The sequence below is a fragment of the Oncorhynchus masou genome, chromosome 1 (genome assembly GCF_036934945.1).
Source record: "Oncorhynchus masou masou isolate Uvic2021 chromosome 1, UVic_Omas_1.1, whole genome shotgun sequence".
NCBI lineage: Eukaryota > Metazoa > Chordata > Actinopteri > Salmoniformes > Salmonidae > Oncorhynchus > Oncorhynchus masou.
The window spans coordinates 36,353,119-36,376,109 of NC_088212.1; the positions used below are offsets into that span (position 1 = coordinate 36,353,119).

The window sequence follows — 22,991 nt, forward strand, 5'->3', positions numbered from 1 at the left end:
GCTCAGCAATTGCAGCCCAAATAAATGCTTCACAGAGTTCAAGTAACAGACACATCCCAAAATCAACTGTTCAGAGGAGACTGTGTGAATCAGGCTTTCATGGTCGAATTGATGCAAAGAAACCACTACTAAAGGACATCAAGAAGAATAAGATAATTTCTTGGGCCAAGAAATACAAGCAGTGGACATTAAACTGGTGGAAATTTGTCCTTTGTCCTGGAGTCCAAATTGGAGGTTTTTGGTTCCAACTGCCGTGTCTTTGTGAGACGCGGTGTGGGTGAATGGATTATCTCTGCATGTGTATTTCCCACCTTGAAGCATGGAGGATGAGATGTGATGGTGCTTTGCTAGTGACACTGTCTGTGAATTATTTAGAGTTCAAGGCACACTTAACCAGTATGGCTACCACAGCATTCTGTAGCGATACGCCATCCCATCTGGTTTGGGCTTAGTGGGACTGTCATTTGTTTTTCAACAGGACAATGACCCAACACACCTCCAGGCTGTGTAAGGGCAATTTTACCAAGAAGACGAGTTTATGGAGTGCTGCATCAGATGACCTGGCCTCCGCAATCCCCCGACCTCAACCCAATTTAGATGGTTTGGGATGAGTCGGACCGTAGAATGAAGGAAAAGCAGCCAACAGCATATATGCGAACTCCTTCTAGACTGTTGGAAAAGCATTCCAGGTGAAGCTGGTTGAGAGAATGCCAGGAGTGTGCAAAGCTGTCATCAAGGTAAAGGATGGCTTTTTGAAGAATCTCAAATATAAAATATATTTTGATTTGTTTAACACTTTATGGGCTTACTACATGATTCCATATGTGCTATTCCATAGTTTTGATGTTTTCACTATTATTCTACAATGTAGAAAATAGTAAAAATAAAGAAAAACCTTTGAATGAGTAGGTGTTCTAAAACTTTTGACCGGTAGAGTTATAATACCACCATACAACAATATAACAATGTATGTGTGTTTAGATTGTGTGTGCTAGTGTTTGTGTGCATGTGCGTGTGTCTGTACATGTGTGTGTGTATGTATGTGTCTCTTCCTAGTCCCCGCGGTTCCATAAGGTGTATTTGTATCATTTAAACAAAATCTGATTCTACTGCTTTGCATCAGTTACCTGATGTGGAATAGAGTTTCATGTATCCTACTAGCTCCATTCTCCAGGAAAGGGGGAGACCCGTTCGGGGAGGGATCCCTGTAGGTTACCGGCTCGTCGGCTGTGGAGAGCCGACACGGTGGCGACAGTTCCACCAGGTCAGAGCGGCGTCTGGCTACATAGGTAGAAGAGAAAGAAAAAGTAGGCAGGTGTGGGTTCCCCATTAACTTTCACTTTTACTTGAGTCATTTTCTTTTTCCTCAAGTATGACAATTGGGTACTTTTTCCACAACTGATTATAGTATTATAGAGTTATTGTATCATTTTTTTTTAGAAGACACAAAAGAATACCACAGTATTTCAATACAATGTAACCATACACAGTATAAAAGAACGGAACACAGTGTTTAATCAAAAGAAACATAAATGAATGTGCTCAAATCAGGCTGAAAGAGCACTTATGATATCACTATGATGTCACAGCCTACAGTCACAGAGAGAGACATGGAGATAGAGAATATTGAGCAACAGAGGGTTTCTAGGAACTGGGAAGATGTAAGCTCTTGTTGTGTGTAGCTAACAGGTTAATATTTTATATCATGGTATACTGGGCCTATCCCCCAGATAATCCAATGGATGTCCACCACTGTCTCCAGGGGGGGGGGGGGGGGGGGGGGCTAGCTTCTCCAGCTTGCAGCCCCCAGGCACTTTCATATTGAGTCTGCTGCTGCTTGTAAATTGCTAGCAAAATACTGAATTACTCAACTAAAACCCCCATAGGCAAAAAATGTGGCCTTGTGTTTTTCTTCCGCAGTCATTCCTCAGAGGCAACTAGGCCACAGATTGGGTGGTCTCAGTTATGCCACTAGACACTCAATCTTCAAATATAGGAGATACAGTACAGCTGGTTTAAATTTATATGGGGATTTTCAATGGATTAAATAAACAAACAAATTCAATGAACATGTTGCCTCTGTAATCATTAGAGACAATTCTGACTTTCCCATAGGTGCTGAATCCTGATGTGCGATTTGTGTGAAAATGCATGAAAAACAAGTCTACCATCTCGCGTTATAAAATCTTGACACCCCTCTTATTTGCTTATACAGTAGTATGTTAAAGCATTTCAAATAGTTCTGTATTCATTGGGATGAAAGTGATGTGAGGCTCAGTGAGTCTGTATGGATTACCAGAAAATACAGTGGCATGAGTAAAACACAGAGGTAATCTCTCCCCTCTCATCCATGGTACTCTGCTTCTCTCCTCTATACCTGTCCCTCTCTAATCTCCTCACTGAACTATTTCATTCAAAGTAGTTCAACAGAGAGAGAATATATCACTGCAGTGCAGCGGAGGTTGCATTAACAGGAGAATGATATAGCACTAAGTCTTCAGAGACTATTGCTAATACTAAATGATTGGGGTGTTCCCTGGTTAACGTTTACTACTGAATTGGTGACAATTACTTCATATACTGTTTAGCGCACCCGCAGTTTGCTCCTCCCTGTGCTAATTGTTATATTTCTCTCCATTTTTGATAGTGCTGCACCGGCAACAAAAGGACTATACAGGAATAATACGGTAGGCCTATGTAATTACTTTGCACCTAGCTGATACAGATACATAATACTTTCCTGTGAGAAGGCTTGAGGTTGAGCCTTATGCAATGTGGTTTTATACTGTATATTAGGCTGTCTGTTCTCTTACACTTTCACTATGTGTACTGAATGGTGGCGGCTGGTAGTGAAAATGCAAAAACCATGTGCTTATTTCCCATGCAAATATGTGATGAGGTGAAGTGCAGAAAGAGAAGCCTTGTTGAAGTATCTACTCAGCAGAATGGAGATATAACCTAGAGAACATACAATGGTGGAGAACGGACACCACTGGAGAGGAGAGTGCTACACATAATTCAATGTGGCAAGTAGCCTATCCAAATAGATAAATAGGCCACAATGATTAAAGAAGCATATCCTCTGCCCACTCAAGTCAAATCGCGCATTATAGTTGAAAAAGTGTTATAGCCTAAAGATGTTGGCTATACTGTAGAGATTGGCATATTGGTAGTATACTTTTTCGGGAAGCCTGACTGATACGCATTTGGCAACTGTCAAACTGCAGACAGACCGCTCACCAGTAGCCTGGGCAGTGGGGCATTTCTATTCGCTAACAGTAGGACGTCAGAGTGGGGGCGACTACATGGACCCGTAGGCTGCGACAGACGTATTTGTAGCCAGACAAATTACACAAAAGGAATGCGAATATTGTAGCCTATGCCTCATCACAAAGTTACTGTGCGGAATTTAAAAGTAGGCCTAGGCTATATATAAACTAGCTCACTTCCTTTGGGTAATTTGCAGAGCTGGCGGAAGTAGCCTACGTCAGTTATCTCGGCTCTCTGAGGCTTTTATTGCACACTAATTTCAGATGTAGGGAAAAGAGGGGAGAGTAGATTTGAATCACCCCCTGTCGCTTTAAGGACACTTATCAAAGCTTTGCATATATGCGAAAGGGAAAAATACGATGAGCCACGAGCAACTGAGCAACCAAGGACGGAATTCAGGAGTGGATTGATGTTTAATAACTTACACGGGCCTGGAATAGCCGATGCCTTTGCCTTATGGGGTTTGATCATATACAGTGGATTGTCGTATGCTGAAGTCGCTAAACGGAGGATCATTTGGAAAATATTGCGCATAAGTAGCGAGAGATTTGGAGATCCCTGCCCTCGTGGATTTTATCGCGCAAAGGTTTAGCCCTACGGTGGAACTTGTCAGATGAATATGGTTAACCGTTGAAACACGCTAATAGCCTACAGAGAGGATTATCAACTTATGTAGCCTATTATCTTATCCATTATTAATAAGCACCTAATACGCATTTTGACGGATATTATCTAGACTCTTTTTTTGACAGCGGATCATGGATTGGGTGGTGGAAAACAACGGGCAGCGACATGATTTCTCTGCGCTGTCTGCGGTATTCAGCTATTAACATTGTGTTATTCCAATGCAACAAAGTTGCAAAGGAAGTGGAGTGCATAAATTGTAACTATTTCGCTGTTTTGCACCTGCTTATGTGAAGAACGCGTCGACGTTACAGTATCTAATCGCTTAAAATACGTGAGGATTTGCATCGCTTCTTCCTCGCCCGCATGGAATATTTGAACATTTGTTTATTGTATTCGTGAGGTTTATATTCAAGGTCATTCCGTGAATCTGATTACTTATAGATGTATTATTTATACATCCGTATCTACTAGTGATAACACTATAGTTTATTATTTCGGTTGGCCGCACAGGGAATCCGCTTTACGTTAGGTGATTTATAGTGATTTTGTCATTGCAACATTTCTAAAATGGATGGAAAATTGAAGCAGAGCCGGAGATCCCGTTCCAAACGTGAGAGGGTACGGAGACGGGAGGCAGTGGGCAAGGATGCCCGCAGTCCGAAACCTTCGTCTTGTTCAGATAGGGAGCAAAGTCCTGGGAGGGATCTCGTTTCCCAGAATGGTAAAAAGTCTCCACACTCAACACCCTCTACCAGAACCTCGCGCCCCCCTCGTCGAAAGAGACGAGAATCCAGTTCTCAAGAAGAGGATATCATTGATGAATTTGCCATTGCCAGTTTCGTCAGCCTGGACTGTCTGGAGGTAAGGCTTATAATTACACATGTCGAACACCTCCGTATTTGCATAAGTCTTCAGCGTGACTAATGAGTTGCTATTCATGAAATGCTGTCACATAACGGTTTGTTTGACAGCAAATAAACAGGTGCTGTTTTCTCTGCAGTGTTGATGAGTGGAATGACTTGTAGATCTTTTTCTTGTTCTTGTTATTATGGCTTTTCTTTTTATATAGCTACTGTACTCAACAAGGGTCTACAGACCCTTTACATTCATTAGATACACAATTTACATAATTTCCTGCATCTATAAGCATGTGGAGTGTGCATGTATTCATTGGATGGTCCAACGTGTCATTGATCATCTGTTTCTAGTAGCTTTAATGGTGATTGAACCTCAGGTGAAGTCTACAGATGAGATTGCGGATTAGTAATCTCTATCCTTAGATCTCATTATGATCTATTGTAGTAACATGAAACATCTGTCCAAGCTCTAGAGTTGTCTAAAAAAGTTTATATTTGTATTAGTAATTGGTAATGAATACTTTTTTGTATTGGTAATTAATAATTATGTGAGGCCTACTTAGTATCTGCAATAATTCCTTTAGCCTACATGTTAGTGGCTGGCTGTGGCTGCAAAGGTCAGAGGAACTAAACCCATAGACATCTGCTACTACTTTACTCAGTTGAGTGTGATGATGTAAGCAACACAGTGTGTTGTAATTTCTGCTTGTTCCCCACAGGGACCAAACCACGTGCATGGTACAGGACTGCATTACGTAGCTTGACCTATTGGCTTATTACTAGATTTGAGTGCATACGTATTGTCCCTGATATCATCTTTTTTTTTGTGGACATAAATGGCCAACAGTGTTTACTCACTGGGAGCTTGTCATCAATTTGTCACCTCTCATCTGTTAACAAGGTTAACCTGTCAGGGTCCCAGTAATTACATTGCTCTTCCATTAACTTAGGCCTTCAATGCCACTTACCGGGGTTCAGTGTGAAAGAAGATAGTGTCTAAGAGGAGGGTGCAGAGGGTACATGGAAGTGTGTGTATGTAGGAGAGGGTGATGGGGAGAGGCCTGGTGTGTGTGTGTGTGTGTGTGTGTGTGTGTGTGTGTGTGTGTGTGTGTGTGTGTGTGTGTGTGTGTGTGTGTGTGTGTGTGTGTGTGTGTGTGTGTGTGTGTGTGTGCTTGGTGCGTGAGTGCATGGGTGTATTATGTGCTCAGATGTGATATTTGTGTGCGTGCCTCCGGTGCTCGCTGCTTATGGCAGTCTGACAGGTTCTGACTCTGAAAGGCCTCTGGGAAGTCTGAGCAAAGTGCTTCTCAAATAGGATCTCACCAGGAGAGCAGTGGATAGTCTGTCAACAGGGTCTCGTCCTTCAGTGACATCTACACGTGAATGAATGCTGTACTCGACCAGACAGCGAATCAGGCATGATGCAGCTTTCATCAATTCATTCCAATTCATTTAATTAATTCCATCAAATGGATAGTTGTCATATTTGCATGATAATGGGTTGAATGCAGTGATAGTTTGCATAGAGCTACGTGTGGGTTATACTCACATCTGGAAAGCCTACATATGTGATAGGGCTAAGCAGGAATGATGTTAACATTGTTTATAATACGACCAGCTGTTCCCCTGACACTAAATACAGCTTCAGTTTAGGTGCAGCCACTCTATGTTCTGTTTATGATTTGTATCAGCAGCAGAGACTATTCAATGTGCTACTGATACTTCTTGATACAGGGAGAGCCCTATCACCTAGCATGACTGCAGCGCTAATTGCTTATCAATTATCCAACTGGCACGACACCATTAGCTATTAAATAACATTCTGTCCTATTGCATCATGCTCTAATAAGCACAGTGCAGTATAGTTGAAAGAGTGTTCTTAACCTCACATTATTCACCGATGGCCAATGCCCTGTTCATGACGGACCACAGATCGTGGATCTGATTCAAGTGGGATCTCTCACAGTAAATGGAGATCAATCTCACATTTTCCCAGGGTTCATTGAACCCATGCTGCTCTATATTACTGTACACAGTGTTTATGCAAACGTGCCTGGTGAGTTTCTGCTGCTTTATCTATGTGGCACTGACTATCCAGTGTAGCCGTTGGAATGTATTGCGTTCACATTAAACATGTCTCAGTCGTGGTTCATATAGCAGCTTTGGATTCGATAGGATAAAGATGCCCGCAGCTCTTATGATGGCTTATGCTGTGTGTATACCGCAGCTTGTCCTGCTCCCGTAGCCCATTTTATTATGTCAGAAACCAATCCACCACATTGGACACATTTGATTATGGTTGGTTTATTTGTTTGGAGTCCCCATTTCATCCGGAGAGCCGCTAACCTGTGTAAATCAACTGTACAAACAAAACCTGCCTGCTTTGTCATATGGGGGGGGGGCTATTAAGACAATTATACAATATTGCTTAAGCCCCTCAAAAGCCCCCCCCCGTGGGTATTGAACTAACAGCAATGATAAGAAAATGTTGCAATTATCCACCTTCCATAATAGAAATGAGATGTGTGATTTTTCCCCACTCTTTTGTGTGACGTTGAGACGAGAGTGGCAAATCCCCCTCGCTAATCCACAGAGTTGATTCTTATGTTCATCTGTTTAGGCATGAACTGTGTAATTTATATGTTTTTTCATTTACAGAGACCCCTCCCCCCCTCCCTCTGACCATCAGAACTACATTCATTTGGAATGTTTGTGTGTATGTGTGTGTGTGTGTGTGTGTGTGTGTGTGTGTGGGGGGGGGGGGTTATTACACTGTCTTACATTATATCCTTTAAAATAGTATATTACTTGTCATAAACAAACATATCAAGTCAGTAGCCTACTGTTTTCTGTTATAGCTGTTGTAATAGAAGCTGCATATGTAACATTTCAGCAGTGTGTTGGAGGAATAAACCGAATGCTGTACATCAACAGTATAATAGATTTCGATATCTAGACTAGTTGGGATGTTGCTAAAGGCTGTTGTTAGAACAACTCAACAGTGTGTTGAACTACAAGCCATACAGCAACACCTATAGTATTTGGTCTCTTTTTCCAGAGGCCGGTAACCAGTTTCTTTATGGTCTTCATGTTGCAATACCGCTCAATGTTTTCGTTGCTCTTTCGGTGAGATGGCTGTAGTGCAACATTGCGAGCCTGACACGTCCCGTGAAGAAAGGCTTAATAAGGCCCATGGGGTGTCCCTGGGATCCATCTCTCCCAAACTGTCATGCTCGGTGGTGGCGAGAAAGTGGAGCGAGAGCATCCTTTTGGCTATGCTGCTGAGGCTGTGTGTCCAATATATATAGACATATTATCCCCACCCTAGGAAGGGAATGTTCTCTCCAGAGGGTTTGTGGGGATGTCACATGCACCCCTTATGGTCCCCCTGCTGAACCGTCATTGTCTGTTATGAGAATTAATGAATAGCTTGGCTGCTGTGACTATCACTAGTAGATGCGCTGACCAGCTGACAAGCGTCTTCACTGACATTTTCAACCTCTCCCTGACCCGAGTCTGTAATGCCTAGATGTTTCAAGCAGACCACCATAGTCCCTGTGCCCTAGAATGCCAAGGTAGCCTGTCTAAATGGCTATCACCCCGTAGCACTCGCACATATGTAGCCATGAAATGCTTTGAAAGGCTGTTCATGGCTCACATCAACACCATCATCCCAGACACCCTGGACCTACTCCAATTCGCATACCACCCCAACAGATCCACAGATGACGCAATCTCTATTGCACTCCACACTGCCCTCTCCTACCTGGACAAGAGGAAACACCATAGCGCAGCGTTCAACACTATAATGCCCTCCAAGCTCATCACTAAGCTCAGGACACTGGGATAGAACACATCCCTCTGCAACTGGATCCTGGACTTCCAGACGGGCTGCTCCCAGGTGGTTAGGGTAGGCAACAATACATCCGCCACAGTGACCCTCAACACAGGGGGCCCTCAGGGGTGCGTGCTTAGTCCCCTCTTGTACTCCCTGTTCACCTACAACTGCATGGCAGCACACGACTCCAACACCGTTATTAAGTTTGTTGACAACACGACGGTGGTTGGCCTGATCAACAACGACGATAACTGCCTATAAAGAGGAGGTCAGTGACTTGGCCGCGTCGTGCCAGGACAACAACGTCTCCTTCACCGTCAGCAGGACAAAGGAGCTGATCATGGACTACAGGAAACAAAGGACCGAGCACACCTACATCCACATCGACGGAGCTGTAGTGGAGCGGGTCAACAGCTTCAAGTTCCTCTGTGTCCACATTACTAAGGAATGATCATGGTCCACACACATCAACACTGTCTTGAAGAAGACACAACAACGGCATGGGCCCTCAGATTCTCAAAAAGTTCTAAAGTTGCACCATTGAGAGCATCGTGACTGGCTGCATCACCGCTTGGTATGGCCACTGCTTGGCATCTGACAACAAGGCGCTACAGAGGGTAGTGTGTACGTCCCAGTACATCACTGGTGCTGAGCTCCCTGCCATCCAGGACCTAGGAAGGCCCTAAAAATTGTCCGACTCCAGCCACCCGAGTCATAGACTGTTCTCTCTGCTACCGCATGGCAAGCAGTACCAAGTTATCATTACTCATTGTGTATTTATTTATTTTGTTATTATTTTTCTATTGTTTCTCTTTCTTTGTCTCTTTGTTGAGAAGGGCCTGTAAGTAAGCATTTCGCTACACACAAAATAACAGCTGCTAAACACATGTATGTGACAAATAAAATTTGATGTCTACACCTGTTGTTTATGAAGCAGGTGACAGATAACATTTGATTTGATTTGAGATGTGTTATGTGCTGCTTTTGATTCCTTTTTAATTTGATTGTTGTTTCCCTATGAGAGGTATTGCTTCTGTCTCTGCCAGTGTAATAGCTAGATGTGTTATGTGCTGCTGGGTTGTTGTTTCTTGCGCCTTCCTTTCTCTCTCTTGATCTGCTTTGTGTGGTGAGTGACAGGATGTAATTATCAAGTGATTAAGATGTTGTCTTGAAGCCTGAGAAGGATTAGACCTTTGACTGGTTAAAATTGCCTGTTAATTCGCTGGCTGCTTGCTGCTTGCTGCTTTTATTTATGGGATTTCCTGAGTCTGACCAGGCTCTGCTTTCCTCTGTGCTCATTCACTCATAATCAATGAAACAATGTTGAATAAAACAAGGTTAAATAATACATTATTTGGAGATAATGTCTCCCCATTTGCCAATAAAGCAACATTAATTTTTGCATAATGGTTTACATAATTTGGCATTTGGCTGCAGAAAATGCTAAATTACTGGCTGGCAAGGAGGCATGTGAAAGATTTTACAATAAAAAGAATGAAACATAAGTAGAGGGAACACTAAGTGGCTCATTAAATCATGTGTGTTTTCCTTTTGGCCTAGTCCCCTCATTGACAGAGAGCAGTTGAACAGACAGTGAATGGCTTGCTGGTTCATACTCTCATATAGTTACATCAACATCTCTAAAGTGGATCCCTGTTTTAAAACTTGTTATAAAGGAGGTCTATATACAAGTACTTTTCTGGGCACTCGGGCCCATCATGTACTAAGGTCTATTGGCTGGCTTTGCTGAGTAGCGCATTTACAAAATCCCCCTGCTTTCAGAATAAAGTAGTAAGTAAAAAGGCAATTTTACATTTTATTTACCATTGGAACATTCAGTGCAGTAGAGAGGACTAATGCATACAGTCAGTAATACAATACCTGCATCATCATGCAGATCAACTAAACATTAACTTTATACTCACAACAAATAAATATAGACATAATAATCACCACCATCCTATGTTATTGCCTAATTATGCACGCCTTTGAGTGAACTGAGGATAGTCCCGGTCAGTATTAGATAGAACGTCACGTCTCCGCCCGCCTGTGGTGAAAACAACCTGTGGTTACCTACACTCTTAGAGTGTAGGCGCACATAAAAAAAAATACATTTAAAAGTTTGTTGTTTTATTACATTAAGAGTTTTAAATGTCATGGAATATCCTTGTGTGTAGCAATGTCACATTGATAGGATTTTTCGAATAGGATTTTCAAAATTTGAATGCTAACGTCTGTTCGTATATTAGAATATTCTAATAACCGTGTCCATCCCTACTTTCCGTTAGCTTTCTCATGATTTCAAGGTTTAAGCGTTTATTTTGAGAGATGCCATGACTGGCTATATCTCTATAGAGGGTCTCGGAGCATGTTTTCTTTATAAATTACTCTAGCTGTGAAGGCAATTAGCGTAACAGTTGTCGACATGCTCCCTCCTACGAATGTGAGATAGGAGCATTAGCTCTGAGGGGAATAGTCTTTCTGGTTGGAGTGATACTAACAATAATTGCTGCAGATCTCTATTCCCAGCCTGAAATAAGATATTGAGGCGGCTGCTGCTTGCCGTTGCTGCTGCCTCCATTGGCCTCCCTCCGTGGATCAGCTTCTCTCTGCCTTCCTTGTTAAAGAGCCACTGAACACACCGATTGGCATGTGTTTTTCTGTTGCTCATTAGAGAAAGAGATTTCAGTCTTAGAGATATGTTTCCGGACTGATTCTGCGTTTAGTTCATGAGGTTTGCCCCCCCCCATCAGACACTGTAGACACCGAAGCCTATTTCACTTCTTCAAAATGATTGTAAGATTGTAAGAAATTTGTCATTTTGTCATTTTAGTTGGGCAATTTTACATCTAACTACGCAACATGTCTAATGTAAACAAAGTCGTTACTGCTGGGCAGGTCTGTCTCACTGTCTATGCTATTGAATAAAAAATGATCACGGCAGCTGTTCATCCCATGTTTGTGGGCAAATGGACATCGTCAAGTGAAAGCCCAAACAGAATTTACCCGTTGTGATGCACGGATGTTCCCAACTCCATTTGAGACGAGTGACTTTGTGACCACGATGTTCCTATTTACACTTTGTAGTCAATTTTGACACTAGAATAATTGCTTCTGACTCGTAATGATGCCAAAGGCTATTTCCAACGGGCTTGCACTCTTTAAATGTGGAATTCAGAAGTCAATGAGGTGCTTCAGCCGCCGGTCATATCTCAGAAGGCCTCGTCAACGGAGACAGACAGAGCTGTCTGTCTGTCAAATATTAGCTTTTGTGTGAGAAGATATCCAAACTTGGACTTGGACTGATGTTGTTTTCCAGCAGAATAATAAGCAGTGCCTGGCCAAGTTCATAGAGCTATGATAAGAGCTGGTCACGCAACACTGGGGAATCTGTCTCATTTAGATTTCTACTTTTACCCCTCATTCTTTATCAGTCTTTTTATGGCTAGTTAGCCAATGCTGAGCTGCTTTATCCATGTTAAGCTGACTGCGTCTGTAGGAACAGTAGACAAGGGTTTGTTATATTTTCTGTCTTACACAATATTTTGTGTGAAGATATAGACATGTGAGATGTAGTTAGTACATTATGCTGGACTTCTGCAACCAGTTTGGCAGGAATAGTGAGGAAGAGATCTAACACTTATGACTCAGGTTGACAGATGTGCCATAGTATTTGGTCTAGAATCAGTGCTCTCTCTCCTGACTTCTGCATTATGGGGGTTATATACACCTAAAATGGTTCTTTAGCTGTCCCCATAGGATAACCCTCTTTGGTTCCAGGTAGAACCCTTTTGTTTCCAGGTAGAACTGTTTTGGTTCCAAGTTGAACTATTTAGGTTTCCATGTAGAACCCTTTCCAGAGAGGGTTCTACATGGAACCTAAAAGGGTTTTACCCAAAACCAAAAAGGGTTCTACCTGGAATCAAAAAGGTTCTCCTATTGGGACAGCCGAAGAACCATTTTTTCTATGTAAATCTATGTACTCATCTTACTTGATTCGGGGTTGTTCGCTCCTTTCAGGGAGAGCACTTTGCCACATTTTCTAAAACAAGGACACACACACACACACACACACACACACACACACACACACACACACACACACACACACACACACACACACACACACACACACAACAAACACACACACACAACAAACACACACACACTCTCTCTCTCTCTCTTTACTCACGGTGTGGAATGAGACAACAATTACACTGGCACACACACCTATACAGCGTGAGGCAAATTGTCAAGTCAATATAGATGAAAACAGATGGTGGTGAGAGAAAGGTAGAATTTATTATATTTGTAAAGTGCTTTTCGTTATTCAATAATGATCTCAAAGTGCATAAAAAAGTATTAATAATAATATATACAGTGCATTTGGAAAGTATTCAGACCCCTTGACTTTCCCTACATTTTGTTATGTTGCAGTCTTATTCTAAAATTGATTACATTGTTTTTCCCTCCTCATCAATCTACACACAAAAACAGAATTTTAGACATTTTTGCAAACTTAAATATCACATTTACATAAGTATTCAGACGCTTAGTACTTTGTTGAAACACCTTTGGCAGCAATTACAGCCTCAAGTCTTCTTGGTATGACGCTACAAGCTTGGCACACCTGTATTTGGGGAGTTTCTCCTAAATGTTTTCCATTTAAGAATGATGGCGGCCACTGTGTTCTTGGGGACCTTCACTGCTGCAGAAATGTTTTGGTACCCGTCTCCAGATCTGTGCCTCGACACAATCCTGTCTCGGAGCTCTACAGACAACTCCTTCGACCTCATGGCTTGGTGTTTGCTCTGACATGCATTGTGGGACCTTATATAGACTCGTGTGTGCCTTTCCAAATCATGTCCAATCAATTGAATTTACCCCAGGTGGACTCCAATCAAGTTGTAGAAACATCTCAAGGATGATCAATGGAAACAGGATGCACCTGAGCTCAATTTCGAGTCTCATAGCAAAAAGTCTAATTTACTTATGTAATATATATATATATATATTGGTGTGTCGATTTGCTGTGGATTTTTAAAATGTAATTCATTTTAGAATAAAGGTTGTAACGTAACAAGATGTGGAAAACTTCAAGGGGTCTGAATACTTTGCAAAGGTGCTGTAACGCTCCCCCACAGCCACTGCTTGCTAGGGATGGGAGAAAAATTGATACATTAGATTATCACAATATTCATTTTGACGATATCACATAGATTCTACGTCTCCAACTACCGATTCTTGCAAGGTTGTTAACGCTAGCTAGAACTAGTTGGCTGTACCTGTGCCAACACTCTGGTATTTCTCCTTCTTCTTTTTAAATAGACATGTTTTCAACACTTTTATTTCCATGACTGATCAAAGCTCGTTTTCTCATGACTCTCTGCTGTCCCTCTGCAGCAGACATATAGTGAGCAATATATTTGGAACATCGAATCGCAATAAAATCACACTATCGAATCTCAGTACAAAAAGAATCGTATCAACATCTCAGTATCGTGATAATATCGTATCTTGAGGTCCCTGTCAATTCCCAGCCCTAAGATTTGCATTTGGTATCTCCTTTAGCTTCTTACCCAACTGCTCTCTATGTGTTGGTGAAACTATCACCGCTGTAGTTGTTTGTTAAAGGACAAAACAGACTATCGAGGAATGGTTCAAAGGAATTGGTGGCTACTCTTTTGCCTCTCACCAGAACATTGACCGTCATTTTCTGTTAATTTTACGATTAGTTAAGTAACTATAGTGGCGGCCTGTAGTCTTCCAGGCTACTGGTTAATTAACTCCTGTCTGGCAGACAGCAGAGAGAATCCTTCTGCCTGGCAGGCAGCAGAGAGAGAAACCATCCCAGTGCATAGCCTCACACAGCACAGTGCATAAATCCTCCTATTTTCATTATCTGCTCCAGGTGTTGATGAAACAATTCCCCTGCTGGATAATCATATTTCCCTTCCCGCTTGCCAAAAAAGACTGAGGAGAGAGGAGAAAGAGAGGAGAGAGAAAGAGAGGAGAGAGAAAGGGAGCTCCGATCTGCATCCGTCTGAATGACTAGACTCCCCCTCTTCCCAGCATTTCAATTTGCACAATAATACTAGGGGAGGAAAAGGGGCAGGAAACAGAGGCTGCAGACACTGACAGGCAGACTACACTCAGGAAGGGAGGAATGTATGGTGGAGGAGGAGGAGGGAGGGAGGTAGGGATGGGTGTGTGTCTGTGTGTGTGTAATAGGGTGTTCCAGCCGGCTGACGCCACCATGTTACAGTGGTGCCACTCAGAGCAGGGGTTGTGTGATGTGAGTGGTTCTGTGTGTGGTAGAATGTTTCAGCCGGGTGACGCACGTCACCATGGTACAGTGGTGCCACTCGGAGCAGGGGCTGTGTATGTGTGGGGAGGTGGGGGTTACAGAGTGACAGTGAGTGACAGAACGGTGGCTGTCGTCATGTGTACTCACAGCCAGATCCACCCGCGCCATAAATAGAAAGAATGGCATGGCACAGCAGCTCAGCCTTCATAGGCGATGAGTGATGCTAAACTGAGAAACAGGCAGGCGAGTAATGGACGGAGGGGGGGAGGCAAAGCTCTGCTGTGACTACCATGGTGGGAATGCAGTCGCCTGAGCTGACAATTGTCAACACATTTAGCCAGGCTGCTTCACTGAAATACATTTATCTGTACAGGTAATTGACTTGACAAACATACAGACATCTGAGATATGTTCTTTTGGTAGAGTGATTTGTTTCCATTTGTACCGATAGCTACATTTTGTAGTAGTCAGTGGGTGGTTACTAGTGTTTAACCATGGGAAAGGGAGAAAATCACAGCACAGGCATAGTCCTACCCTACACTACACTACGCAGTGGTTCTACTATCCTATAGACCAGGTATTCCCATATATATATAAATTAAATGGACTGTTTGAAAATGTAAAAAATATATATATTATATATTTTTGACATTTCCAAACAGTCCATTTAATATTTTCCAACAGGGCTACTATACATTTGGGTGAGTTTTTTTCTCACCTGAGTAGCCTCGTTTCACTGCCAAAAATAAAATGAAACCACCTTGTGTTCAGTGAAATAACAACACAAAGTAAAATAATTCTCTCTCTCTCTCTCTCTCTCTCTCTCTCTCTCTCTCTCTCTCTCTCTCTCTCTCTCTCTCTCTCTCTCTCTCTCTCTCTCTCTCTCTCTCTCTCTCTCTCTCTCTCTCTCTCTCTCTCTCTCTCTCTCTCTCTCTCTCTCTCTCTCTCTCTCTCTCTCTCTCTCTCTCTCTCTCTCTCTCTCTGATGTTTTTTCTCGCCTGAATGATCTGAATCTAGGATTACAGGGACTCTCCGCAACTATATTCAATGTGTGGGACAAATTGAGGCTATGATTAAGAAGTTGGAGCTCTTCTCTGTCTGCATTAACAAAGACAACACACAGGTCTTTCCATCATTGTATGATTTTTTTTTTGTGTGCAAATGAACTCAATCTTACAGACAATAGCAAATGTGATACAGCGAAGCACCTGAGTGAGTTGGGTGCGCAATTACGCTGGTACTTTCCTGAAACAGATAACACAAACAACTGGATTTGTTATCCCTTTCATGGCCTGCCTCGAGCCCACTTACCGATATCTGAACAAGAGAGCCTATCAAAATTGCAACAAGCGGTTCTGTGAAAATTTAATCCGAAGCCACTGCCAGATTTCTGGATTGGGCTGGGCCCAGAGTATCCTGCCTTGGCAAATCGCGCTGTTAAGACACTGATGCCCTTTGCAACCACGTACCTATCTGAGAGTGGATTCTCGACCCCCACTAGCATGAAAACTAAATGCAGGCACATACTGTGCGTGGAAAAGTATTTAAGACTGAGACTCTCTCCAGTACAACCCAACATCGCAGAGGTATGTGCATCTTTTCAAGCACACCCTTCTCATTAACCTGTGGTGAGTTATTCACAATTTTCGATGAACAAATAAGGTTTTATATGTAAGATGGTTAAATAAAGAGCAACATTATTGATTATTATTATTTGTGCCCTGGTCCTATAAGAGCTCTTTGTCACTTCCTACGAGCCAAGTTGTGACAAAAACTCACACTCATTCTTATGTTTAATAAATGTATCGTATAGTGGGTGTGTGTGGCAAACTTACAATGATGGCAAAAAACAACATTTGAGACTGCACTGACCCTGGTGCTAGAGGGGGTACTATAAAGAGTTTGGGAACCTCTGCTATAGACAGAGGCCTACCCCACACAGGGGTTCTGCTATCCTATACACTACACACTGGTTCTACTATCCTACAGACCGAGACCTACACTACACACTGGTTCTGCTATCCTACAGACCGAGACCTACACTACACACTGGTTCTGCTATCCTACAGACAGAGGCCTACACTACACACTGGTTCTGCTATCCTACAGACAGAGGCCTACACTACACACTGGTTCTGACAGAGGCCTACACTACACACTGGTTCTGCTATCCTACAGACAGAGGCCTACACTACACACTGGTTCTGCCTACAGACAGAAGCCTCACTACACACTGGTTCTGCTATCCTACAGACCTGCTATCCTACAGACAGAGGCCTACACTACACACTGGTTCTGCTATCCTACAGACAGAGGCCTACACTACACACTGGTTCTGCTATCCCTACAGACAGAGGCCTACACTACACACTGGTTCTGCTATCCTACAGACAGAGGCCTACACTACACACTGGTTCTGCTATCCTACAGACAGAGGCCTACACTACACACTGGTTCTGCTATCCTACAGACAGAGGCCTACACTACACACTGGTTCTGCTATCCTACAGACAGAGGCCTACACTACACACTGGTTCTGCTATCCTACAGGCAGAGGCCTACCTACCCTACACAGTGGTTCGGTTGTTTGTTCTGCTACAGGCACTGCAAGAATCTGCCTGGTTGTTCATTTGTTTTGTAAGTAGATACATGTCAGGAATCCATAGCAGACAAAGAGGAAGTGAGCTAATGTGTAATTTGGGGCCCGTAGGTCAAGAACACAAGCCATTGTTCAGTGCAGCAGAATGCACAATGTTTTTTCTGTTCAAACACTGCAGCCCTATAAGCCCTTCAGAGGAAATAGATGGGAGGGGTGAAAACAAGACAGATAGGAAGAGTGAGAGTGAGAAAACGTGTTGTAAAAAAATCAAACAGTAATTGTGTTGTTTCCCTAACCTGAAGTCATGGGTGTAGAAGAGGCTTGTGTTCCCATAGTAACCCAAGCTTCTTTATCTCAGTAAAGATATGGTCCTGGGCTGGGGCTTTGCCTGAGTGCTGATTTGCATGCTTGGTGGTTTTTAGGTGTTTGGCCTCAGCCTCTATATCGCCACAATTGGATTACATGATTGGGCTGGAAGCTGGTGGCAGGTATCTGCTGCTCTGAACACCATCTTATCAGTTGCAGCACATTCCAGTGTGGGGGGGGGGGGGAAGAAAGGCTGGGGTGCCACCTTGCTAACCATGCAAACCAACTAACCCCCACAGGACAGGAGAAGGCAAAACAGCAATCATATGCTGGTTATCCACACGTGAGCTGGGAAGTGGTTATAGTAACACCACTGAATGTTGTTTCCATCGGGGCCAGGTAGGAATAAGGTGATGCGGAGATGTGGAAAGGGAGGCAAAGTGGAGAGAAATAGAAGTGTTCAGAGATGGGCAAAATGGAGCGAGAGAAAAGTGGAAAGAGATCTCCCCTTCTGTGGACTTAACTTCAAAACACTGATGATCAATAGCTTATTTTCTTGTTCTCCAGTGAGATGTTTGCTGTTTCTGTTGCATTTCTTTATCTCATATGAGACATCCTGTTCCTCAGTGAATGTTTTTGTTCCATTTCAGAATCAGTACTTATCACCTTTATTGAACTGCAATGCATCATCATCTATCTGTAAAGACCATCGCCGATGAACGACCAGCTCCCAGAAATCTTTATTTTAAGCCACTTCTGTACGAAAGGCGCTATATATATAATAAATGTATTCTTATCATTTAAACCAGAGTTCACAACATCAGATATATACTACAGTACAGTCTGTTGAAATACAGCTCCATTACATTACAAGAAAATACAACAACAAGGTGGCAGGCAACAAACACAATGTTTCTACTGTATTTAATGTGGAATACTTTTGAACACATTTCCTCTGTGTTCCTCCATGAAGTGTGTATTGACAAAGCATTAGAAAGGGGATATTGTTTGAACGCGTGTGTGAACAAAACCGACTGAACCCAGTCATACCTCAGCAGCAGGCCCTCCTGCAGCCTGACCCTTCACGCTCTCTCTGCCGTCGTTGCTGTACTTTCTAATGATATGTGGTGGGTTTAAAAACGTCCCGTCCTGATTGGCTAACTGCAACACACACAGTGCTGTGCTGCCCGGGAGAGGAGGAGCTAGGCGAGCTACCTGAACATGACATACAGGACCGGTCACAAGTTTGGACACACCTATTCATTCAAGGGTTTTTTATTTATTTTTTGACTAGGTTCGACATTGTAGAATAATAGTGAAGACATCAAAACTATGAAATAACACATGGAATCCTGTAGTAACCTAAGAAGTGTCTGGTACTGTATATTTTATCTCCACCCCTGACCTGACCTGCAAGGCATTTACAAGTGACTCTATAGATTGCGTAGACAGCCTCACAAGTCCTCAACTTGCAGCTTCATTAAATAGTACCCGCAAAACACCAGTCTCAACGTCAACAGTGAAGAGGTGACTCCGGGATACTGGCCTTCTAGGCAGAGTTCCTCTGTCCAGTGTCTGTGTTCTTTTGCCCATTTTAATCTTTTCTTTTTATTGGCCTGTCTGAGATATGGCTTTTTCTTTGCAACTCTGTTTAGAAGGCCAGCATCCCGGAGTCGCCTCTTTGTGCATGACACAAGTAATTTTTCCAACAGTTGTTTACAGACAGATTATTTCACGTATAAATCACTGTATCACAATTCCAGTGGATCAGAAGTTTACATACACTAAGTTGACTATGCCTTTAAACAGCTTGGGAAATTCCAGAAAATTATGACATGGCTTTAAAAGCTTCTGATAGGCTAATTGACATCATTTGAGTCAATTGGAGGTGTACCTGTGGATGTATTTCAAGGCCAACATCCAAACTCAGTGCCTCTTTGCTTGACATCGTGGGAAAATCAAAAGAAACCAGCCAAGACCACAGAAAACATATTGTAGACATCCACAAGTCTGGTTCATCCTTGGGAGCAATTTCCAAATACTTGCAGGTACCACGTTCATCTGTACAAACAATAGTACGCAAGTATAAACACCATGGGACCACGCAGCCGTCATACCGCTCATGAAGGAGATGCGTACTGTCTCCTAGAGATGAGGTTGAATAAGTGGTAGGCTTGCAATCCGAAGAACACCATCCCAACCGTGAAGCACGGGGGTGGCAGCATCATGTTGTGGGGATGCTTTCCTGCAGGACAGATTGGTGCACTTCACAAAATAGATGGCGTCATGATGAAGGAAAATGATGTGGATATATTGAAGTCACATTCCCAGTGGGTCAGAGGTTTACATACACTCAATTAGTATTTGGTAGCATTGCCTTTAAATTGTTCAACTTGGGTCAAATGTTTTGGGTAGCCTTCCACAAGCTTCCCACAATAAGTTGGGTGAATTTTGGCTCATTCCTCCTGACAGAGCTGGTGTAACTGAGTCAGGTTTGTAGGCCTCATTGCTCGCACACGCTGTTTCAGTTCTGCCCACATTTTCTATAGGATTGAGGTCACGGCTTTGTGATGGTCACTCCAATACCTTGACTTTGTTGTCCTTAAGCCATTTTTCCACAACTTTGGACGTGTGCTTGGGGTCATTGTCCATTTGGAAGACCCATTTGTGACCAAGCTTTAACTTTCTGACGGATCTCTTGAGATGTGGATATATTGAAGCAACATCATTTTCCTTCCTATTTCGTGTGCCCCAGTCCCTCTTGCAGCAAAACACCCCCACAACATGATGCTTCCACCCCCGTGCTTCACGGTTGGGATGGTGTTCTTCGGATTGCAAGCCTACCCCTTATTCATCCAAACATAATGATGGTCATCATGGCCAAACAGTTATATTTTTGTTTCAACAGATCAGAGGACATTTCTCCAAAAAGTACGATCTTTGTCCCCATGTGCAGTTGCAAATCATAATCTGGCTTTTTTATGGTGGTTTTGGAGCAGTGGCTTCTACCTTGCTGAGCGGCCTTTCAGGTTATGTTGACATAGGACTCATTTTACTATTGATAATTTTGTACCTGTTTCCTCCAGCATCTTCACAAGGTCCTTTGCTGTTGTTCTGGGATTGATTTGCACTTTTTGCACCGAAGTACGTTCATCTCTAGGAGACAGTCCACGTCCCCTTCCTGTGTGGTATGACGGCTGCGTCGTCCCACGGTGTTTATACTTGCATACTATTGTTTGTACAGATGAACGTGGTACCTTCAGGCGTTTGGAAATTGCTCCCAAGAATGAACCAGACTTTTTTTCTGAGGTCTTGGTTGATTTATTTTGATTTTCCCATGATGTCAAGCAAAGAGGCATTGAGTTTGAAGGAAGGCCTTGAAATACATCCACAGGTACACCTCCAATTGACTCACATGATGTCAATTAGCCTATCAGAAGCTTCTAAAGCCATTACATAATTTTTGGGAATTTTCCAAGCTGTTTAAAGGCACAGTCAACTTAGTGTATGTAAACTTCTGATCCACTGGAATTGTGATACTTTGATTTTTTTGTGAAATAATCTGTCTGTAAACAATTTTTGGAAAAATTACTTGTGTCATGCACAAAGTAGATGTCCTAACCGACTTGCCAAAACCATAGTTTGTTATCAAGAAATATGTAGAGTGGTTGAAAAATTAGTTTTAATGGCCCCAACCTAAGTGCATGTAAACTTCCGACTTCAACTGTATATCAACGAATTGGCGAGGGCACTAGAGCAGTTTGCAGCACCCTCATTATAGTAGAATCTGAAGTAAAATGTTTACTGTTTGCTGATGATCTGGTGCTTCTGTCCCCCAACCAAGGATGGCCCACAGCAGCACCTAGAACTTCAGCACAGATTCTGTCAGACCTGGGCCCTGACAGTAAATCTCAGTAAGACAAAAAATTATGGTGTTCCAAAAAAGGTCCAGTTGCCAGGACCTTTTGAAGGGCTATCGATGTCATCAAAAGGAACATATGATTTTACATACCAATTAGGATCTGGCTAAAAATACTTGAATCAGTTATAAAACTCATTGCCCTTTATGGTTGTGAGGTATGGGGTCCACTCACCAACCAAGAATTCACAAAATGTTACAAACACCAAACTGAGACTCCGCATGCAGAATTCTGCAAAAATATCCACAATACAACCTATATTTATGTAAAACACCAAATATTGCATGCAGAGCAGAATTAGGCCGATACTCGCTAATTATCAAAATTCCGAAATGAGCTGATTAATTCTACAACCACCTACAAGGAAATTATTCCCAAACCTTCCATAACAAAGACATCACCTACAGAGAAATGCTTCTGGAGAAGCAAGTTGGTCCTGGGGCTCTTATCACAAACACAAGCAGACCGCAAAGAGCCCCAGGACAGCAACACAATTAGACCCAACCAAATAATGAGAAAGCAAAAATATAATTAATTGACACTTTGGAAAGAATTTACAAAAAAACTGAGCAAACTAGAATGCTATTTGGCCCTAAACAGAGAGTACACAGTGGCAGAATACCTGACCACTATGAATGACCCAAAATTAAGGACATCTTTGACTTTGACTATGACAATGTGGGTGAAATACAACGGTGTGCCATCAAAGCAGCAATATGTGTGAGCTGTTGGCACAAGAAAAGGGCAACAAGGGAAGAACAAACACCATTGTAAATACAACCTATATTTATGTTTATTTATTTTCCCTTTTGCACTTTAACTATTTGCACATCATTACAACACTTTATATCGACTTAATATTGCATTTGAAAAGTCTATTATTTTGGAACTTTTATGAGGTTAATGCTTACTGTTTATTTTCTATTGTTTATTTAACTTTTGTTATCTAATTCACTTGCTTTGGCAATATAAACATATGTTTCCCATGCCAGTAAAGCCGCCTTAAATTGAGGGAGAGAGATGTGCAGTTTTGTCACACAACACAGTGCTACAGATGTCTCAAGTTTCGAGGGAACTTGCAATTGGCATGCTGACTGCAGGAATGTCCACACGAGCTGTTTCCAGAGAATTTAATGTTTATTTCCATACCATAAACCGCTTCCAACGTTCAACCAGCCTCACAAACGCAGACCAAGTGTAACCATGACAGCCCAGGACCTCCACATCCGGCTTCTTCACCTGCGGGATTGTCTGAGACCAGCCACCC

The 22,991-nt window shown here is 42.5% G+C and overlaps 1 protein-coding gene across 1 annotated transcript in view; it reads left to right on the forward strand.

The window, feature by feature from the left end:
* The first annotated feature begins 3,352 nt into the window (after positions 1 to 3,352).
* LOC135543262 (autism susceptibility gene 2 protein-like) overlaps positions 3,353 to 22,991 on the forward strand; it is a 414,672-nt gene continuing 395,033 nt past the window's right edge. The window contains 1 exon segment of the mRNA XM_064970405.1: positions 3,353 to 4,758. Coding sequence (XP_064826477.1) covers positions 4,465 to 4,758 — 294 coding nt within the window. The 5' untranslated portion in view covers positions 3,353 to 4,464.